This window comes from Hyperolius riggenbachi, chromosome 4 (assembly GCF_040937935.1).
Source record: "Hyperolius riggenbachi isolate aHypRig1 chromosome 4, aHypRig1.pri, whole genome shotgun sequence".
NCBI classification, from domain to species: domain Eukaryota; kingdom Metazoa; phylum Chordata; class Amphibia; order Anura; family Hyperoliidae; genus Hyperolius; species Hyperolius riggenbachi.
Window position 1 is genome coordinate 423468502 of NC_090649.1, and position 21169 is coordinate 423489670.

General features: G+C 43.1%; 1 protein-coding gene across 3 annotated transcripts in view; it reads right to left on the reverse strand.

Annotated features, from left to right (window-relative positions):
* Positions 1 to 21169, reverse strand: part of CFAP61 (cilia and flagella associated protein 61) — a 399007-nt gene that overhangs the window by 111607 nt on the left and 266231 nt on the right. For all 3 annotated transcript variants that reach the window (XM_068232439.1, XM_068232441.1, XM_068232438.1), the window contains 2 exons: positions 15059 to 15150; positions 7684 to 7889 (listed from right to left, as the gene is read on the reverse strand). In XM_068232439.1, the coding sequence (XP_068088540.1) occupies positions 7684 to 7889; positions 15059 to 15150 (298 nt within the window). The remainder of the gene's footprint in view (positions 1 to 7683; positions 7890 to 15058; positions 15151 to 21169) is intronic.

The window sequence follows — 21169 nt, forward strand, 5'->3', positions numbered from 1 at the left end:
ATTGCTCTAGTAGAGGACAGTATGCTTTAATTTAGCAAGACCTAGTCTATGGTCTATGCTGATAATTTGAGTCTCCAGTACATTTTTTTTTTATTAATCCAACTCTGGTGCTGATTTTTGCTACTGAATGTTAGATAGGTTACATGTAGGACCAATATTGATCTAATAGGCTTTGTTTTTTCTTCTCATTAGATGGGTTTCTCATGATGTACTGTAAATTACTGTAATTGGATTGTTCATTTATGTTATACAGTAAAACCTTGGATTGCAAGTAACATGGTTTAAGAGCGCTTTGCAAGGCAAAAAAACGTTGACTTGATATGCCTTACGACCGTTTGATACGGCCTTACGACCGTTTCGCTCTCCTGAGCGTCTTCAGAGGCAGTGCGCACTGCCTCTGAAGACGCTCAGGAGAGCGAAACGGTCGTAAGGCAACCCCCACCGCTCCCACCTCACCCCACAGCCATCTAAGTACCGGGTAGGATCTATTTTATTACGGACATGTTTGCCTAATATTGTGCATGTAGCCTAACAATAAAGCTTTTTTACGCTGCAAACCTTTGCATGTGCCAACTGCTTTTCCTCTATCTGCTACATTGTACCTAATCTCATTGTAGGGACTGTCAAATGTCATGTCACATTTACGTAAAATCCTCAAAAGTAGGATACGTTTTTTGTTAAAGCCATTCCACAAAAGGATGGGGTGAGCCAACAGACAGCAACCATTCTCTTAGTTATAGTGAAAGTATGTTTTTACATTTTCACTTTATACTTCATACAGTACAGTACTTTATAGTTAATATTTTTCTATAAATGTTTTAGGATTGTAGAATAAATTATCTGAGTTTCCATTAATACGGTGAAATGCACTTTGTTGTTAGAGTGCTTTGGATTACAAGCATGTTTCTGGAACAACTTATACTTGCAGACTAAGGGCTGACATTGTCATTGTCAGCAGATCGACCAACAGATAGATCCCTCTATGATCGAATCTGATCAGAGAGGGATCTATTGGCTGCCCATGCACTGCACACAGATTTTGAATCAATTTCCGCATGAAATCGATTCCCAACCTGTGGAGCTGCCGCTGCGCCTGCCTGCCGTAGTAGTTGGGCCCCCACAGATCACAGGGGCTGCTCCTCCCTAGTTATGCCCCTGCCAAGGTTCCACTGTACTGTTATGAAATGCTATTCACTTTAGCCCCCTGCAAGGGGACTTGATACGAATTACAGTATTGTACAGTCCTACTGAAGCCAAATCTTGCCAGAAACAGCAGTGCAATTTTGATCAGATTTAAATGCAAAACAAAATGAAGTCAATTACAAATCAAGTCACCATATTTGTATTACTGAACACCAGTGGTGTAGCTTCAGAGCCATAAGCCCCAGTGCAAATTTTACACTGAGTGAGAGGAGTACGCAGAGGTAAAGGAATGGTCTGTTAATGATTAACACAGTTTACAATATTTTCTTATTTTGTTCTTCCAACATAATCCTCTTTGCTATCGTAATTTGTAAGCATGTTTCTTTTGCTACAATGATCTGGCAAATTACCGTATGCTTTCTCTCTCCATGATACTGATTCTGTGTTTTTATAGAATCACTATTGGGAAGGCTCATATTTATTTTATATTAAATAAACTATATATATTTTGGAATTTAGCAGTGTGCTGAAATGTGAGTGCTGAGATATGGAATTACGTTTTTGTTTGTTCCCCTGAATGCAAAAACCTACAGAGATTTTAAACTTGTGTTTTACAGGGATTTTTTTTCAAACAGGTCTTAAAATTGCCTAAATATATATTCCAAGAATTTCCAGTGTTATGAATAAACAGAGATAAAGACATGATTTCACTTGACTTTGTGTTTTGCATGTAAAAAGCAATAGTGCATCTGCATACATTGCTAGAGGTTAGGTGCCTGACTCTCCAAATGGACGCATGGAGTTGGGTCCTCCCTTTCTGTTCTTGCTTGTAGGGTAAAGAGTCTTTCTTGAAGGTGCAATATGTCCTATTAACAAATGCCTGGAAACTGTAATGCTAACCACTACACCTACAAGTAAGCCAGCGAGGAACTGAGAGCTCCCATTCTTCTAGCACTTTTCCAGCTTTTTTCCTTCCTGTGCGGTGGTAGTATTGTAATTGTTTGACAGTTGCTAATGGGAGATGCCATAAAAGTGTGGCCAGGAGGAGGATAGTTCCCCTAGAGGTCCACTGAATAGTATATAAAAAAGGGGGTGGTGGGGAGAGGATGGCGTACCCTACTACTAACTGGAAGGATATATATATATATATATATATATATATATATATATATATATATGCTAAATCACATGACCCCTTTAATGTTTTCTTAAGTTTCTTATAAGGCATACTGACACTTAATGGGATCTGCAGTACAAATCCCTGGTCATAGTTTGCCATGATGGATGATGTTACACCCAGAAGGTACAAGGCAAAAAAAGTCTCTACAAGGCAAAACAAAGTCCAAAAGTTAAGATTCAAGCTATAAGATATGTATATGGCTAACTTTGAGGCTGTGATAAAGAGAAATCTCTGCACTCCTTCCATATGATAAAAATTGAATATTTTATTAAATCATCAGTAGAAAATTAGCAGAAAAAGCATGGCAGCATGCAAGCTGACACGTTTCTGACCTCATCGGGTCCTTAGTCTTAGCTCCATTTGAAGCTGTGATGTTTATATTCACTTATTATGGTGTCATGCTACTGATTCTGTGTTTTTATAGAATCACTATTGGGAAGGCTCATATTTATTTTATATTAAATAAACTATATATATTTTGGAATTTAGCAGTGTGCTGAAATGTGAGTGCTGAGATATGGAATTACGTTTTTGTTTGTTCCCCTGAATGCAAAAACCTACAGAGATTTTAAACTTGTGTTTTACAGGGATTTTTTTTCAAACAGGTCTTAAAATTGCCTAAATATATATTCCAATATATATACTAAGCAATAGTAAATACAGGGACCTGGGAGTGGTCTGCATATTGAATAGCAATCTCCCATCAGCACAATTGGGGGAAAGAGGCGCCCTGGGTGTAATAGAAGCGTCTAAAAACAGCTTAAAAACGATATAAAGTATGAGGTAGCTTACCTCAATGACAAAATCTTTGTGAGTGTACAAAGTGAGTGTTTTTGCTAAATAAAAAATCTTTTGTACACTAACAAAGATTTCATCATTGAGGTAAGCTACCTCATACTATATATAGTTTTTAAGCTGTTTTAGATGCTTTTATTACACCCAGGGCGCCTCTTTCCCCCAATTGTGCTAAGTATACCCCCGTACTTTTCTGGTCCAAGGGGTGGCGACAGGCCACCGGTGGTTCCCACCACGGCGGACACCTGTTAATTTTTTTCTGAAGAGAGCGACCACATCCAGGTCCCGGTTAGGACCACCCCGAGTGGAGTCGGGTTTGTTGTCTCCACCTGCTTCCTGTGGTCGGTTGTCCCATGCAACCCTCCTTTGTGAGTAGTATTTCTATTATTACACTTCAAATTCCTATACCATACATATTGCACTACTGGGCTCTTGTCTTTGTGTCTCCTGTATCTCTACTCCCGGGTGCAGAGCCACCCCGACCACAGTTCCAATCTCCCATCAGGTCCGTTCATTTACATCTCTATCCTGATTGGTTTGTGTTTTGTATATACAGTATATGTGTCTGCTGATTTGTACTTTTATAACAGGGCAAGTTGAAAAAGGGTAGGAGCCTAAAACAGTGGACTGTGGTGCCCTACAGTTCTTCTTAATTGTCTTGTCTCTTTGTAAAATAAACTAAGATTAATACTCTGAAGTGGTGTGGATCTCTACAAATATATTCTATTGAAAATCCTGTGGTGCTCAGGAACTGGTTTTCCACACACTTCACCATTTTCTTGGGTTAAGCCAGAGAGTGCTTTCTCATTGAAAGATCTCAGCTCAGAAGTATTTGCATATTTCATGTAAAGTAAAAAGTTGGCACTGAGACAAAACTTTGTACTAAACACCTTTATGACATCCCTGGCAAAGGAATATTGGGACACAAATGCCTATAGATGTCTGCAACAGGCATAAGTAGTTTTGTACGAAAATGCCTTTATACATTTGTGGCGTAGGGATGCAGAAACACTGAACTTATATGTGTCTGCGGCAGTCTAGGGGTTAAGGCAGATTATAAACATGGAAAATTGCTATTTAAAAGTTAATGTCATCAATTAAATTAACAAAGCAGGTTTTTCTTATACCACAAATCCTGAAGTTTTACTTTAAAAGATCTGTGAATTTTCTTAAAGAATGTGGTGAGGGCTGTAATACACAGATTTTATTTTTGTGTGTAGATCCATTTTAAGTATGACTATATCTGCTGCATAATGCATTGTATTTGCCATACAGTATAGGTAGGAACTTAATCTCATTTTTGATTCTTAAATGTACAGAGGAAATGATTCTTATGTAACTTTGCTACAGAGTCAATGTACTTCTCAGCAGCACTGGGTCTCAAGTGCTTTGGAATGAACGTTTTTTAATGCTAAGAGCTGCTATTGCTCTTCTGTGCAGTACAGTAGATGCTTTTAACCATGATGCATTCAGAACAAAACACAAAGTAAAATATTTTAAAGTACTTTAAAAAAAAAAGTATGCTCCCTTCTCATTCAGGTTTTAACAACAAATCGATGCATCCTAGAAACTTTTCCCGGTAGCAGTGTATGTGTTTAGATTGGCAGAAAGGTACATAAGGCATTATTTGTAAAACAGTGTTTGTTCACTTCACAGTGAACCTTCCCATCCCAGTCTTCTTAATGAAGTGAGTGTGGCTACAGAACCAGGAAGGGATTCAGAATTTCCAGATGCTGTGTAGGGGTCGTATATAAGGTAGGATATAAGAGGTCCTTAACAGGTTAGCACACTTGTATGAACCATTTAAGTTTTATTTGTCCGAGTTTGGGGGTCACCGTGATTTATGCCCTTGTCTAAAGGGTACTGTGTTACACCATGATTTATGCCTTCACAAAGGAGTACTCTCTTAGGCCATGATTTATGCCTTGTCAAAAGGGTCCTCGTTAGACCATGATTTATGCCTTGACAAAAGGGTACTCTGTTAGACCATTATTTAAAGGGACTCCGAGCAGTGCAGAAACTGTGGAAAGATGCATACCATTTTGAAGCTCTCTTTCTCCTCTTTTCAACGATATATAAACCGCCGCCCTGCACCTTTTAGTTTTCGCTATTTTCACGATCGAAATCACAGCTGCCGTGATTTTGATCGCGAAAATAGCGAAAACGAAAAGGCGTAGGGCGGCGGTTTATATATTGTTGGAAAGCGGAGAAAGAGAGCTTAAAAATGGTATGCATCTTTCCATAGTTACTGCACTGCTCGGAGTCCCTTTAAGTCTTGACAAAGGGGTACTCTGTTAGACCATGATAAATGTCTTGACAAATGAGTACTCTGTTAGTCCATGATTTATGCCTTGACAAAGGGGTACTCTGTTAGACCATGATAAATGTCTTGACAAATGAGTACTCTGTTAGTCCATGATTTATGCCTTGACAAAGGGGTACTCTGTTAGACCATGATAAATGTCTTGACAAATGAGTACTCTGTTAGTCCATGATTTATGCCTTGACAAAGGGGTAATCTGTTAGACCATGATTTATGCCTTGACAAAGGGGTACTCTGTTAGTTCATGATTTATGCCTTGACAAAGGGGTAATCTGTTAGACTAGTGATGGCTAACCTTGGCACTCCAGCTGTGACAAAACTACAAATCCCATCATGCCTCTGACTCCCCGATGTATGCTTAGAGCTGTCAGAGTATTGCAATGCCTCACGGGACTTGTAGTTCCACCACAGCTGGAGTGCCAAGGTTAGCCATCACTGTGTTAGACCATGAGAAATATGTTGACAAATGAGTACTCTATTAGACCATGATTTATGCCTTGAAAAAAAAAATGTACTCTGTTAGATCATGATTTATGTCTTGGAAAGTGGTACTCTGTTAGACCATTATATAACTTGACAAAGAGGTAATCTGTTAGACCATGATTTATGTCTTAGCAAAGGGATACTCTGAGAGACCATGATTTATACCTTGACAAAGGGGTACTCTCTTACACGATGATTTATGCCTTGGCAAAGGGATACTCTGTTATTTGGGTGGATCAGTAAAACCTAAATGTTTTATACTGGCGTGCTGACTTGTACTAGGACTGTTTGTGATTGAGATGGGAGTGGCCATCCACTGAGGTCAAGCACCCAGTGTATCCAGGGTCTGTGGGATATGGTGCCAGGAGTGGTAGGGAACATAGCTTGCCACTAAAACTTCCTCTTCATGGGGTATATTCACTAAACTGCAGTAAGTAGAATAACGTGCGTAAACACACAATAAGTAGAGCATAATGCAATACATTACATACAATGCATTACGCTCTACTCATCGTGCATAAGACTTTACGCAGATTATTCTGCTTGCCGCAATTTAGTGAATATACCCCCATATTTCCTATGGCAGGGGGCATGGCTGCAGAGACAAGGCAATGTCTGAAAAGCCTGTATTACAGCCTGTGTGGTGAGCGGGAGGGTGATCTGCACGGGAGGGAGTGTGTCAGGTAGCTTTGGCACCGCCATAGACCATAATGTTAACTACAGGGGGAATTTCAGTAAAATCACTGTTAGACCCTCTGCACACTGCAAATCCGATTTGTGATTACGATTTGCGATTCCAATTTTCCCTGGATGCTATCAAAAGAAAAATGTAGAAAAAAACACAGCATGCAGTAATGATTGAAAATCGCAAATCGGAATCGTATGTTAAATCGCATCAAAATCGCAAATTCGGAATCGAATTGAAATTAACAAAGGGGTAATCGCGAATCGGAATCAGAATCGCATGTAGTGTGCAAGAGGCCACTCTTGCACACTACATGCGATTCGGATTTACAATTTGTAATTGATTTTCACTTGCAATTCTGATTTTTAATTGGTATTGCATGCTGCGTTTTTTTCTGGTTTTTCTTTTGACAGCATCCAGGGAAAATCGGAATCGCAAATCAGAATCGGAATCGCAAATCGGATTTGCAGTGTGCAGGATTCCGGTGCTGGCAATAGCTGTACCTGGAATTATCTGACCAAAAGATAAAATTAGGTTATATTTGTTATATTCTCCTAGATTACCTAGCACAGGGAGAGTCATCTGTCAGCTTCTTCCTGCGCCCAAACTACCACCACCTGGACCATACGTATGCGGTGGGCGAAGATTACACCAACAAAAATCAAGGTACTGGGATTTAATTATTTTTTAAAAAAAGAAAGTCTTCTCAGCAAGCCCTTTTTCTGCCCCAAGATTTCAGTGAACTGCCTTGTGATAAATTCTACACAACTGGCATTTTCAACCAGAGGAGCGTGATTCACTTGGTGAGCTTGTGTGTTACAATGGCTGCAGGGTATGGATCACTTAAAATCATAAGCACCAGAAGAGACTATGTGAATGATGCTCCTACTACTCAGCATTGCATTAAAAAGATGCCATAAAAGTTCATTCAACTTCTCTACAAGACACACCTTCATTTCTGACTCACGCAGAAGCAGTGAAAACAACCAAGAGTAGAGGACTCCATGAATTCATATGAATTACGGTATACATATGTATTTCATCTCTAGATGTTCTAAAGGATAGTACCCTTACCTATAGAGATCTGTTATAAGTCCCTCTTGAAATCTGGAACACAGGTTATTCAGCAGACGTTCATGCTGCCCAAACAGGCATAGAAAATTGGATGCAGGAAATGGCTTTAAAGATAGGCAGGTTATTGTTTCCACCATATTGTACTGATTGATATGTAGCCGGAAGTAATCACCACTCTGTGCCGTGCCTGTTACTATTTCTCGTCCCTGAAAAAGACATCAGTGTAAAAACGCTTTAAGTAAGTAATGTATGGCTGTAGTATCACAGGTGTTAAGTAAACCGTAGTGATAAAATCTTAACTTTAGATATCGTGAAGAGTGAAGTTTTGATTCAGTATAGTACCATTTATTGCCTAACTGAAAGGAAAGCCAGGTTTGTAAGGTGAGGCATATACAAAGGTATAGAAACTGCTGCACATTTCTCTACCCGTAAAGGAATGTGTGCACATGTACAGGAATCTCAAAAGCATGCATGTTTAAGTGCATAGCAGACATCTTCAGTGATATTCATATTTCAGGCTGATGGCAGGTTATTGGCTGAAACATTTTCAAATATAGTTCTGGGCACATCTGCAACAAAAGTTGTCAGAAACAAATGATTGTTCAACAACTGTTTCCAAAAGTGCCTTCCCCATGGCAACCAAAGACAACGACATACAAAAAAAATCCACACAAAAAAGAGTTTTTGCAGCACCTGCCGCAGAAACACTGGGCACATATAGGCATCCAGATTGATATACAGTGCCTCAAACTGCCATACAGTTTGAGTTAAGTGGTCAAGGAAATTGTTGGGTACATACAAATTCAGTGTGGAGATTATTAAGGAAATCCATGGGTACATACAAATGCAGTATGGAGATTAACAAAATTGGTTTGTGCATACAGATGCAGTGGGAAGATAAAGGAAATCAGTGGGTACATATAGATGCAGTGGGGAGATAAAGGAAATCAGTGGGCGCATACAGATGCAGTGGGGAGATAAAGGAAATCAGTGGGTACATACAGATGCAGTGGGGAGATAAAGAAAATCAGTGCGTACATACAGATGCAGTGGGGAGATAAAGGAAATCAGTGCGTACATACAGATGCAGTGGGGAGATAAAGGAAATCAGTGGGCACATACAGATGCAGTGGGGAGATAAAGGAAATCAGTGGGCACATACAGATGCAGTGGGGAGATAAAGGAAATCAGTGCGTACATACAGATGCAGTGGGGAGATAAAGGAAATCAGTGGGCACATACAGATGCAGTGGGGAGATAAAGGAAATCAGTGGGTACATACAGATGCAGTGGGGAGATAAAGGAAATCAGTGGGTACATACAGATGCAGTGGGGAGATAAAGGAAATCAGTGGGCGCATACAGATGCAGTGGGGAGATAAAGGAAATCAGTAGGTACATACAGATGCAGTGGAGAGATAAAGGAAATCAGTGCGTACATACAGATGCAGTGGGGAGATAAAGGAAATCAGTGGGTACATACAGATGCAGTGGAGAGATAAAGGAAATCAGTGGGCACATACAGATGCAGTGGAGAGATAAAGGAAATCAGTGGGCACATACAGATGCAGTGGGGAGATAAAGGAAATCAGTGCGTACATACAGATGCAGTGGGGAGATAAAGGAAATTAGTGGGCACATACAGATGCAGTGGGGAGATAAAGGAAATCAGTGGGTACATACAGATGCAGTGGGGAGATAAAGGAAATCAGTGCGTACATACAGATGCAGTGGGGAGATAAAGGAAATCAGTGGGCACATACAGATGCAGTGGGGAGATAAAGGAAATCAGTGGGCACATACAGATGCAGTGGGGAGATAAAGGAAATCAGTGGGCACATACAGATGCAGTGGGGAGATAAAGGAAATCAGTAGGTACATACAGATGCAGTGGAGAGATAAAGGAAATCAGTGCGTACATACAGATGCAGTGGGGAGATAAAGGAAATCAGTGGGCACATACAGATGCAGTGGGGAGATAAAGGAAATCAGTGGGCACATACAGATGCAGTGGGGAGATAAAGGAAATCAGTGGGTACATACAGATGCAGTGGGGAGATAAAGGAAATCAGTAGGTACATACAGATGCAGTGGAGAGATAAAGGAAATCAGTGGGCACATACAGATGCAGTGGGGAGATAAAGGAGATAAAGGAAATCAGTGGGTACATACAGATGCAGTGGGGAGATAAAGGAAATCAGTGGGTACATACAGATGCAGTGGGGAGATAAAGGAAATCAGTGGGTACATACAGATGCAGTGGGGAGATAAAGGAAATCAGTGGGTACATACAGATGCAGTGGGGAGATGAAGGAAATCAGTGGGTACATACAGATGCAGTGGAGAGATAAAGAAAATCAGTGGGTACATACAGATGCAGTGGGGAGATAAAGGAAAACAGTGAGCACATACAGATGCAGTGGGGAGATAAAGGAAATCAGTGCGTACATACAGATGCAGTGGGGAGATAAAGGAAATCAGTGGGCACATACAGATGCAGTGGGGAGATAAAGGAAATCAGTGGGTACATACAGATGCAGTGGGGAGATAAAGGAAATCAGTAGGTACATACAGATGCAGTGGAGAGATGAAGGAAATCAGTGGGTACATACAGATGCAGTGGGGAGATGAAGGAAATCAGTGGGTACATACAGATGCAGTGGGGAGATAAAGGAAATCAGTAGGTACATACAGATGCAGTGGAGAGATAAAGGAAATCAGTGGGTACATACAGATGCAGTGGGGAGATAAAGAAAATCAGTGGGCACATACAGATGCAGTGGGGAGATAAAGGAAATCAGTAGGTACATACAGATGCAGTGGGGAGATAAAGGAAATCAGTAGGTACATACAGATGCAGTGGAGAGATAAAGGAAATCAGTGGGTACATACAGATGCAGTGGGGAGATAAAGGAAATCAGTGCGTACATACAGATGCAGTGGGGAGATAAAGGAAATCAGTGGGTACATACAGATGCAGTGGGGAGATGAAGGAAATCAGTGGGTACATACAGATGCAGTGGGGAGATGAAGGAAATCAGTGGGTACATACAGATGCAGTGGAGAGATAAAGGAAATCAGTGGGTACATACAGATGCAGTGGGGAGATAAAGGAAAACAGTGAGCACATACAGATGCAGTGGGGAGATAAAGGAAAACAGTGAGCACATACAGATGCAGTGGGCAGATAAAGGAAGTCGGTGGGCACATACAGATGCAGTGGGGAGATAATGGAAATCGGTGGGTACATACAGATGCAGTGTGGAGATTAAGGATGTCGGTGGGTATGTACAGATGCAGTGGGGAGATTAAGGAAATTGGTAGTAGCATACAAATGTAGTGGGCAGATTATGGGAACTGTGGTAAATATACATTTGGGTCCAGGTGATTGTATATTGATTGGTTGTTTGATTGTGATTGTATATTGTCGTTTCCTTTCATATCTATATGGGAGGCTAAAGTGTGCCTAAGCTTGGAGATCATATAAAACTTGAATCCCCAAGATTTGTAGTTACACTACTGCTCTTTTTGTTTATATGTTGTGTTTTCATTGATGTCATTCAATATAATTTTATCCAGCTCTTTTCTTTATAAGATTTGGACAAGAGAACACATCAGAGTTTGTTCAGCAATGGATAACACTATGGACAAAACACATTTTCATATCTAGCTGAGAAAAGGAACATAATGAATCCAATCATACAAGATTATAGTAGCACCAAAGCACTGGAAAATTACAGTCATGCTTTTTCCAAGTGCCAGAACTGACTGTTATGCATCCCCACGTGTGCCCACACTAAATGTGCAGTCACATTGACAATGTAGCTCATTATCTGTGCCCAATTAAATCTGCAGCCTATTCATTATTCCTCATTACATTTTTAGTCATTACATACCACTGCCAGGCCCCCATAATAAATGCAGGTATCACATACCCCATAATAACAGGCACCGTATCCCCCATAATAACAAATGCATCCATCATGTTCCCCATAATAACAAGTGCAACTGTCACATCCCCTATAATAACAACTTCAGGTGCCAAGTCCCCATGATAACAAATGAAGTCATACTGTAACCCACTATAACATGGCTACCATGATGCCCAAGAAAAAATAAATAAATAAATAGGAAAAAAAAATAAAATAAATATATATATATATATATATATATATATATATATATATATATATATATATATATCACATGTTATTGCCATGTTCCCCATAAAGAAAAAAATACTGTCACAATGCCCTCCCGGGCGTGCCAGCCGGAGGATGGAGGGGACCCAGAGCGACCTTGCGGGCTACGGGGAACTGGAGGAAGCCCAGATAATTTCACATTCCATAAAATTCCTCTGTTCAGGGTCCCTTTCAAGTATTCACCTAGCAGCAATGGTCTGCTTAGCTGCTGTTCTCTGTGGCTACAGGCTTGCCCTGCTGCTGATTGCACTTATTCCCATCACTCTGGAACTATTATATTTATTGATATTCTGATATTCTTCCGCTAGCTGTCATATGGCAACATTTACAGAAGGAATTTAATACGATCAATGCAGTCAGATGGGTACTCCAACACCGAGACCTCCCCTACTTACTATACCTGTCCTTTATGAGGTTAAGGTTAGCTAGTTTATTAGTTAGGGTAAACGTAGGGTTAGAGTACATGGTAGGTCACATTTAGGCATGGTTTATAGAGTTTGTGTAAAGGTTAGGACTAGAAAATGAGTTAGAGTTATATTCAAGTCTAAGTAGCGAGTTAAAATTATGATTATTGGAGTTGGGGCTTTAGGGTACAACTATCAAATAGGACTGGAACACAGGCCAATGGAGAGTATATGGGTAGTCTATTTAAAGTCAATGGGAGGCTATATTAAAAAAATGAAACCAGATACTTACATAAGGAGAGGGAAGGCTCTGGGCCCTAATGAGCCTTCACTCTTCTCTCCTGGTGCTCTCATTGCAGCGGCAGCTCCTCTGTTTAAATCCCTCACCGCAGGGGACTTCGGAAATCTTTGGAAGCCGAGTCCTCCACGATTGGACGAGAGAGGGCGTTCACACATGTGCAGTATGGAGCGGCTCCTGAAGACTTCCAAAGCCTCCCTTGGGCGGTGGAGACAGCTGCATTTACCCAAATTAGTGGAATGCTGCTACGGGGGAGCCAGCGCTGTAACGGGCACCGGGAAAGGAGAGGGAAGACTCATTAGGACCCAGAGCTTTCCCTCTCCTAAGCTTTTTTTAAAGCCGATTCCCAATGACTTTAAGGGGCTCGAGTAATGTTTGGGGATTTCAAAGGTGTCAGCAAAAATCTCCATTGCTGATGCCCAATGATACCCAAATTTACCATTTCTGATAGAACATCCATAAGATACAGCGCACCACTTAAACTGATGCAGCAAAGCTAGAATTCTTCCTTAGCTACATATTTTCAAATTCACTTTGTAACACGAAAGATGCATCAGAGGAAAACAACCTCTGCATCATAGACATTCCTTAGAGGACTTCTGAGGCAAAATATATAATCTACGTTTTACTCACCTGGTGCTCCTTCCAGCCCCTTGCAGCTGTCTCAGTCCCTCGCTGCAGCCCCGGTGTTCCTCGGTGTCCCCGCTGGCCAGCTGCAATGATAGCGACCAGCCGACTCTTCTGCACCTGTGCGGGCATGAGTGCCTGTGCGTCCACATCATCTGGCACATACTGTGCCTGCACACAACTATTGCACAGGTGCAGTACTCGCCAGATGACGTGGATGCGCGAGCACTAGTGCCAGAGCAGGAGCAGCAGAAACGACCCCGCCGGCGGGTCGCCATCATTGCAGCCGGCCAGCGGGGACACCGAGGAGGACAGAGGCTGCGGCAAGGGACTGAGACAGCTGCGAGGGGCTGGTAGAAGCACCAGCTGAGTAAAAAATAAATAGATAGATAGATAGATAGATATTAATAAATAGATGTACTTCGAGTGGAAAGTCCTTTAAAGGCAGCTAAACAAATCAGATGCCATCTGCGCTAAGACAGTTTCAAAGCCAGGTTTATTGCTTTAAACATAGGGGCGTAACTAGAGGGGAGCAATCACTGCAACAGCAGGGGGGCCCAGAGCTGTAAGGGGGCCCCAACTACTACTTCACTCCCTCTGATCAAGGGGTCCAGCCTTCAGAATAGGTGCTATTTATGGTGTGAAAATAATGATGGCCACACTTGTTTTCTGACCCTTGCAAGATGGGCCCCCAGGCTGTGAGGGTCACAAGGGGTTGGCAAGTGAAAGCGTATAAACATTGGGGGGCCCCATCAAAGTTTTGCTTGGGGGCCCCATGATTTATAGTTACCCCCCTGCGTAAACACCCAAGCTTTGAATATATATTCTCAGTCTGCTCAAAATAATAAAACTCTCGAAAGAGTACCAGTTTTGAGTAAAATGACAATTACAAAGGAGACATACGGTATTTTGTGTGAATAACAGACTTATTCTGCAGAAATGGTTGCCTAAAATTTGGCAAAGTGAGTTTGGCAATTGGGATAGTTCAGAAACCTTGACTGCCTCTGACTCAGCCCAAAACATTATGTGACTTACTGGGAATCTGGCACCCTCCCTGCTTTTCTGTCACCTAAAGAATCAACAAAGCACTTCCCTATTAAAAGCTGGTTATTACACATAGGAAAACTTACACTAATTTCATAGGATATGGAGCTGGTGGGCTAAAATGTTAAGATGAATCAAAAAGACTCCAGAATTGCTTTTCACTGTGGCTGTTCCAGAAGGCAAAAAGCATCTGTCACAGAAATAGAGTCTGAAGAAGGATTTTTAGCTGAAAGCTTACGCTTTTAATTTTTTGTCAGCCAATAAATGGTATCCTGATTTAAACTTTCCGCTTTCACTGATGGCTAGTACATGGTACTAGTGCTACAGGGTGTATAGTATATATATGTTAGAGTTTGTAATCCAGTAGAAATTGGCTTTGCCCTGTTTCATGCCCACCTTAATTGAAAGTCTAAAGCAAGTGACTTCTTTCCTTGGTGTCCATGGTGGCCTGGAGGGGGAATAGTAATTAACGCTGCCGGGACTTTTGCAGGAGCTGGGTGAGCCGTTTTTCAGCTTCACCTTTCGCCCCAAATGTCCCAGCGCCATTTTTAGATGTATTTGCAGCTAGTACATTTGGCACTCCTCATCTGCATAGCTACGAAAACTAGGTAATTAGCATTTTAAAGCATTCAGCAATGAATCCAATTCAGGGTGCCTTTAAGAATACATTTTAATTCTAAGTAAATATCTACTTAAGGGCAAGCATTTTATGTGACTGAATACATTTCATCCATTCATATTTTGTACTCCGCTTTATTCACAGGTTCATGTCTATTAACCCAGTAATATAAAGTGACTCACATAATTGGGTTGCGCTATCTGAGCTTGTAATGGACATGGGATGGCAGGCTTGGCGACATGTAAGTAGTGATAACCTCCAGGAACAACTCCACCTAGTAGAACAGAACAATTATTAATAATACAATTATTATTAATATTATAATGCCCTGTATGGCATTAACTTACGTGTTTCAGATCTTTCTTAAAGCCAGTTTGCACAAAATGTTCTAACTACATCACCTACTCTCCAACTGCCTCTCTCTATACTTAAGAACTGACGAAGGCGTGGAACGCCGAAACGCGTCATGACGTCCTAGGCGCAGGGCAGCTGCCGACCACACTCCCGTGTACCCCATCCCGCTGGCGTTACTTGATCCTCGGATTACCACATCTACTGGCCATAGTGTGGAGGAGGCCAGATTGGTGAATTTACATCTTGGACACGGTGATACACTATATTGTGATATGCTCTGAATTATTTTTAACATTGTAAGTTTTTAATTGTCTTTGTGCGAGAAAGCATAATTAAAAAAGTTAATGCACCAGAGAGCGCTCCTCTCCTCTTTCTTTTTCTGTTTTACCAGCACACTTACTCTTATCCCAGAGTAAATCAGGAGCAGCACTCATTGGTGGCTTAACGACTTTATGTGGATATACCTACTGATTGAGCGCAGTGGAACACGCTTTGAATTGTTTTCTCTCTATACTTACCTCTGAAGTTTTTTCTTCAACCTTGGGATTCAGACGGACAGCTGAAAAGCCAAACCAGCTCTGATAGATGCTGTCCACACAGCCCTTTCCTACACAATTCATTGCAATGCATCCCAAGAATCCCCACATCACTCATTCATTCCTGCTGCCCTGATCCATCACATCACAACCACATAGCTCTCTTCCACACACCTGTGCTCGATATACTGGTGGAGGACATTCATAGCCGGTTCATGCGAGCCTTCTAATTAGTGGTAAATGGAGGGGCAGAGCAGGATCAACCACCAGGCAACCTAGGCACGTGTCTGGGGTCTAGTGGGTGGCAGTGATGTCACCTTGTGTATCCTTTAAGTTGGGAGGAAGGGAGGTAATAGGGATCATAAAAATGTAATCCTGGAGCTGAGCTTTAAAGAGACTCAGAGATGAGTCTTCTTGCCTTTTTTTTACTTACCTGGGGTTTCCTCCAGCCCCATAGGGCTGGAGGAAGCCCCGGGTAAGTGAAAAAAATAAGAAGGAAGGCTCACCTCTGAGTCCCTTTAAATAGTGGAATAAAAAGTGTAACCAACACTGGAGCATTGGAAATATTATATTGGAGGTCTAAAGCTTGGTTTCTTACTGAAAAAACGGAATATGTTGATAGAGACTTTTGTGCATAAATTACAATCGCCAAAACCAGACCTTTAATTTGTGACTCAAAAAAAAGGGTACCAGAATGTATTTGTAAAACATGCAGTAATATTGGCTCTAATATAGGACAGAATGTCCCTCTGAAATATCTGTCTGAAGTGTGGTACGTGTTCTATTAACAACAATAAAAATGTTAAAACTGCAATGAATGGCAAGACAAACAGAACGGGGAATAGGATTATTTTTGAAAGGTGGAATGCAGCTATGTTATGCCCTGTTCTTGCCCTTGATGAAGCCATAAACCACTCTCTAGGGAACAATGATTGCTTATTGTCACAATAAATGTACTCTTGCAGTTATCAGGATTGATATGGTCAAATAAATGGAGAGGAAGCTAATGCTGCAAATACTCTACATGGTCTCATCTCAGGCATGCATTCCTCTGGAATTTCTATAAGCTTAGAAGAAAGGGTGCACACATAACATAACATAACATAAAAAGTTGCATTTTATGTATTGTGCGTTTTTCCTGCATTTTTACTGCCTTTTATGATGCGTTTGCATTAGCATTTTTTACTGCAGATGTGTTTTTCAAGTATTTTGCATGCATTTAATGCGTTTGCGGTTCGCATATACAAAACACATACGCGTTTTGTATGCGTTTTACAATTGCGTTTTATGCAAATAATTAGGAAGACAACAGAAAGCGGAAATACATCACAAAACATATTTTTTTGTTACAAAAACACATAAAAACGCATGAAAACGCATACCATTACATTTCCATTAACTTTCATTATTTGCGTTTTTGATGCGTTTTTGCATAATATGCAACAAAAACCAGTGTTTTTGAAAGCACATATGGGTTTTTTCCTGCGGCCCATAGACTTCCATTAGCGGTCAGAACTCAGCGTTTTCCGCCACGCTAGCGTTTCTGCTAAGTGTGCACCTAGCCAAAGGGTAAGCTATAGCACAGAGTGACTGAGCTTTCTGCCTCAGGTGTACAATGTAGAGGGCAGGAAGAAGTAATGGCTATAAATAGCTTGGCAGCTTATACAATGTGTGTGAATAAGAATGGGTGGGGCAGGTAAACATAAATAAAAACAAGGAAGTACTCAAGCTCAAAAACACTCCAAAGTATCTGCTTCTAAAACTAATTAAAAGTGTGATATCAGTTAAACGTCTACAAACATATAGAAGTGTGACACCTCAAGTCTACCAACTGCATCCAGAGGAAGTTAAAGTGCTGCTGTCATCTAGCTCTCGTCTCAGAGTTTATCTAATGCACTAGTTTGTTCATGGGGATATTTTTATTCTCCAGTAGGACCACAGTTAGTGATAATTCATGTGGACAGTTGAAAACATGTGCTTTTATTTATTGGTCAGTTGAATGGAAGGGCTCTCCTGAAAAGTAAATAGAAGTCAGAACACTTGTATTTGTCTAGGATTACTTGGAAGGATTAATAACTAATGGGGGATTTATTTTTTAATGTATGTTAATGTATTCTGTGTATTTTTATTTTTTGACCACCAGATGTCCCCATCTGTTAACAATACAGTAGTGCAGTGGCGGACATACGGCCGTGCAGGCCGTGCCGCCGCACGAGGGCCCCTGAAGTTCCGCTGCTTCAGGGGCCCATTAAGTATTGCAGGTTTTTTTTTTTAATTTTACCTTTTATTTTAACCTGGGGGGCCCCGACTCCTGTCCTCCCCCCTCACATCGCCCCCCCCCTCCCCCTCCCCCTCCCCCTCATGCGATGCGGCGGGAGAGCAGAAAATACAGGAAGTCTCCGCCGGGGCTGCAGCAGACACTAGAGGCTGCTGCCGCTTGGTCTCCCGTATCTCCAACTTTGTACACTGCTCGCTACTTCCTGGTTTAGTAGCGAGCAGTGTACAAAGTTGGAGACACGGGAGACCAAGCGGCAGCAGCCTCTAGTGTCTGCTGCAGCCCCGGCGGAGACTTCCTGGATTTTCTGCTCTCCCGCCCGCCGCCGCCGCCGCGCATACCGGGAGGGGGGCCCCGAGGTGAGTGAGGGAGGATAGGAGTCGGGCCCCCCACCCGGATAGCTACACACCCATCCACCCGGCTACCTTACCCACCCGGCTAACTACCCACCCGGATACCCACACACTCACCCGGCTACCTACCCACCCGGATACCCACACACCCACCCGGCTACCTAACCACCCACCCAGCTACCTACCCGGCTACCTAACCACCCTGCCGGCTACCTACCCACCCGGCTACCTACCCACCCGGATACCCACACACCCACCCGGCTACCTACCCGGCTACCTAACCACCCACCCGGCTACCTACCCGGCTACCTACCCACCCACCCACCCGGCTACCTACCCACCCCTACCTACCCGGCTACCTAACCACCCTGCCGGCTACCTACCCACCCACCCGGCTACCTACCCACCCGGCTACCTAACCACCCACCCGGCTACCTACCCACCCGGCTACCTACCCGGCTACCTAACCACCCACCCGACTACCTACCCACCCAGCTACCTACCCGGCTACCTAACCACCCACCCGGCTACCCACCCGGCTACCTAACCACCCACACATCTACCCACCCACCCGGCTACCTAACCACCCACCCACCCGGCTACCTACCCACCCGGCTACCTAACCACCCACCCGTCTACCTACCCACCCAGCTACCTAACCACCCACCCGGCTACCTACCTACCCACCCGGCTACCTACCTACCCACCCGGCTACCTACCCACCTGGCTACCCACCCACCCGGCTACCCAACCACTCACCCGGCTACCTAACCACCCACCCGGCTACCTACCCGGCTACCTACACACCCACCCGGCTACCTACCCACCCACCAGGCTACCTACCTACCTACCCACCCGGCTACCTACCAACCCACCAGGCTACCTACCTAAAGACCCACCAGGCTACCTACCCACCCACCCAGCTACCTAACCACCCACCTACCCACCCACCAGGCTACCTACCCACCAGGCTACCCACCCACCCGGCTACCCAGCCACCCACCAGGCTACTTACCCACCCGGCTAAGGGCTGCCTACCTACCTACCCACCAGGCTACCTATCCACCCAACCACCCATGGGAGCTGCGCGCTGGATGGAGGCTGGGACAGGAGGTCTGCTGCTGCAGGTGAGTAAATGGTTTTTTTTATTATTTATTTTAGCAGGTGTATGTTCTGGGCAGGTCTGCCACATGATTGCATGTATGTTCTGGGCAAATTTGCTACATGATTGCATGTGTTTTCTGGGCAAATCTGCCGACATGATTGCACGTATTTTCTGGGCATATCTGCCGACATGATTGCACGTATTTTCTGGGCATATCTGCCGACATGATTGCACGTATTTTCTGGGCATATCTGCCGACATGATTGCACGTATTTTCTGGGCATATCTGCCGACATGATTGCACGTATTTTCTGGGCATATCTGCCGACATGATTGCACGTATTTTCTGGGCATATCTGCCGACATGATTGCACGTATTTTCTGGGCATATCTGCCGACATGATTGCACGTATTTTCTGGGCATATCTGCCGACATGATTGCACGTATTTTCTGGGCATATCTGCCGACATGATTGCACGTATTTTCTGGGCATATCTGCCGACATCATTGCACGTATTTTCTGGGCAAATCTGCTCACATTATGTGTATTTTCATGAGAAAACCTGCACAATTATGTGAATTTTCTGGGGAAAGGGTCACCAAAACCTGGGCCCACTGTCTTTGCGTTGCACTTTTCAAGGGAACCTGAGGTGAGAATAATATTGAGGCTGCCATATTTCTCTCCTTTTAAGCAATACCAGTTGCCTGGTTGCCGTTCTGGTCCTCTGCCTCTTATTCTTTCAACCATAGACCCTGAACAAGCATGCAGCAGGTCAGGGGTTTCTGACAATATTGTCAGAACTGAGAAGATTAAGCTGCATGCTTGTTGCTGGTGTAATTCAGTTTATTACTGCAGCCAAATAGATCAGCAGGGCCGCCAGGCAACTAGTATTGTTTAAAAGGAAATAAATATGGCAGCCTCCATATCACTCTCACCCCGGGATCACTTTAAATTACAGTTAGCTCCGCCCTTATCCGGTCATTGCCACGCCCATTTTTTGCCGCGGCGCTACGCGCCGCAGGTTCTATCCACACCCATTTTTTGCTGCGGCGTGCTTCGCGCGTCGTAGGTTATAGCCACGCCCATTTTTTGCCGCGGCGCGCTTCGCGCGCCGCAGGTCAGGGGGGCCCACAATTGATATTTTGCACAGGGGCCCACTGCTGCCTGTGTCCGCCACTGCAGTAGTGTATGTGTATTTTACTTTAGCTTTGGGAATGACCACAGGCATCTCACTGATGCTGGTGGTTATTTGTTACAGGCACTATGATTGGCTTTGGGAACACATGTTCCCATTCACCAATCAGTGCCTGGCAGGACAGGGGCAGCAATGCGTGCTGGTGCACGTGCGGGCATGCACGCCAGTGAAAATGAATATATATATATACGTACTTGCCTAGGCATTCTATAGAATGTCTGAAGTTGTTCAGGCAAAATGTAGAATACCCAGTTCTCTGTAGAATGCCTGCTTTTTTTTTCTTCACGCTTTGACTGTAACAGCTGCATACCTATGATGTGTCAGTGAGGCTAGTGATGATGATGATGGGGTGCATGCTTGCTGATATTTACTGTTTGTAGAAAGTGCTGCTGTGAAGAAGGAGCCTTCAGGTGCTCTGCCAACAGGGGGGAGCCCATGAACAGGAAAGAGGGTAGAGAAACGCTGGACATGTG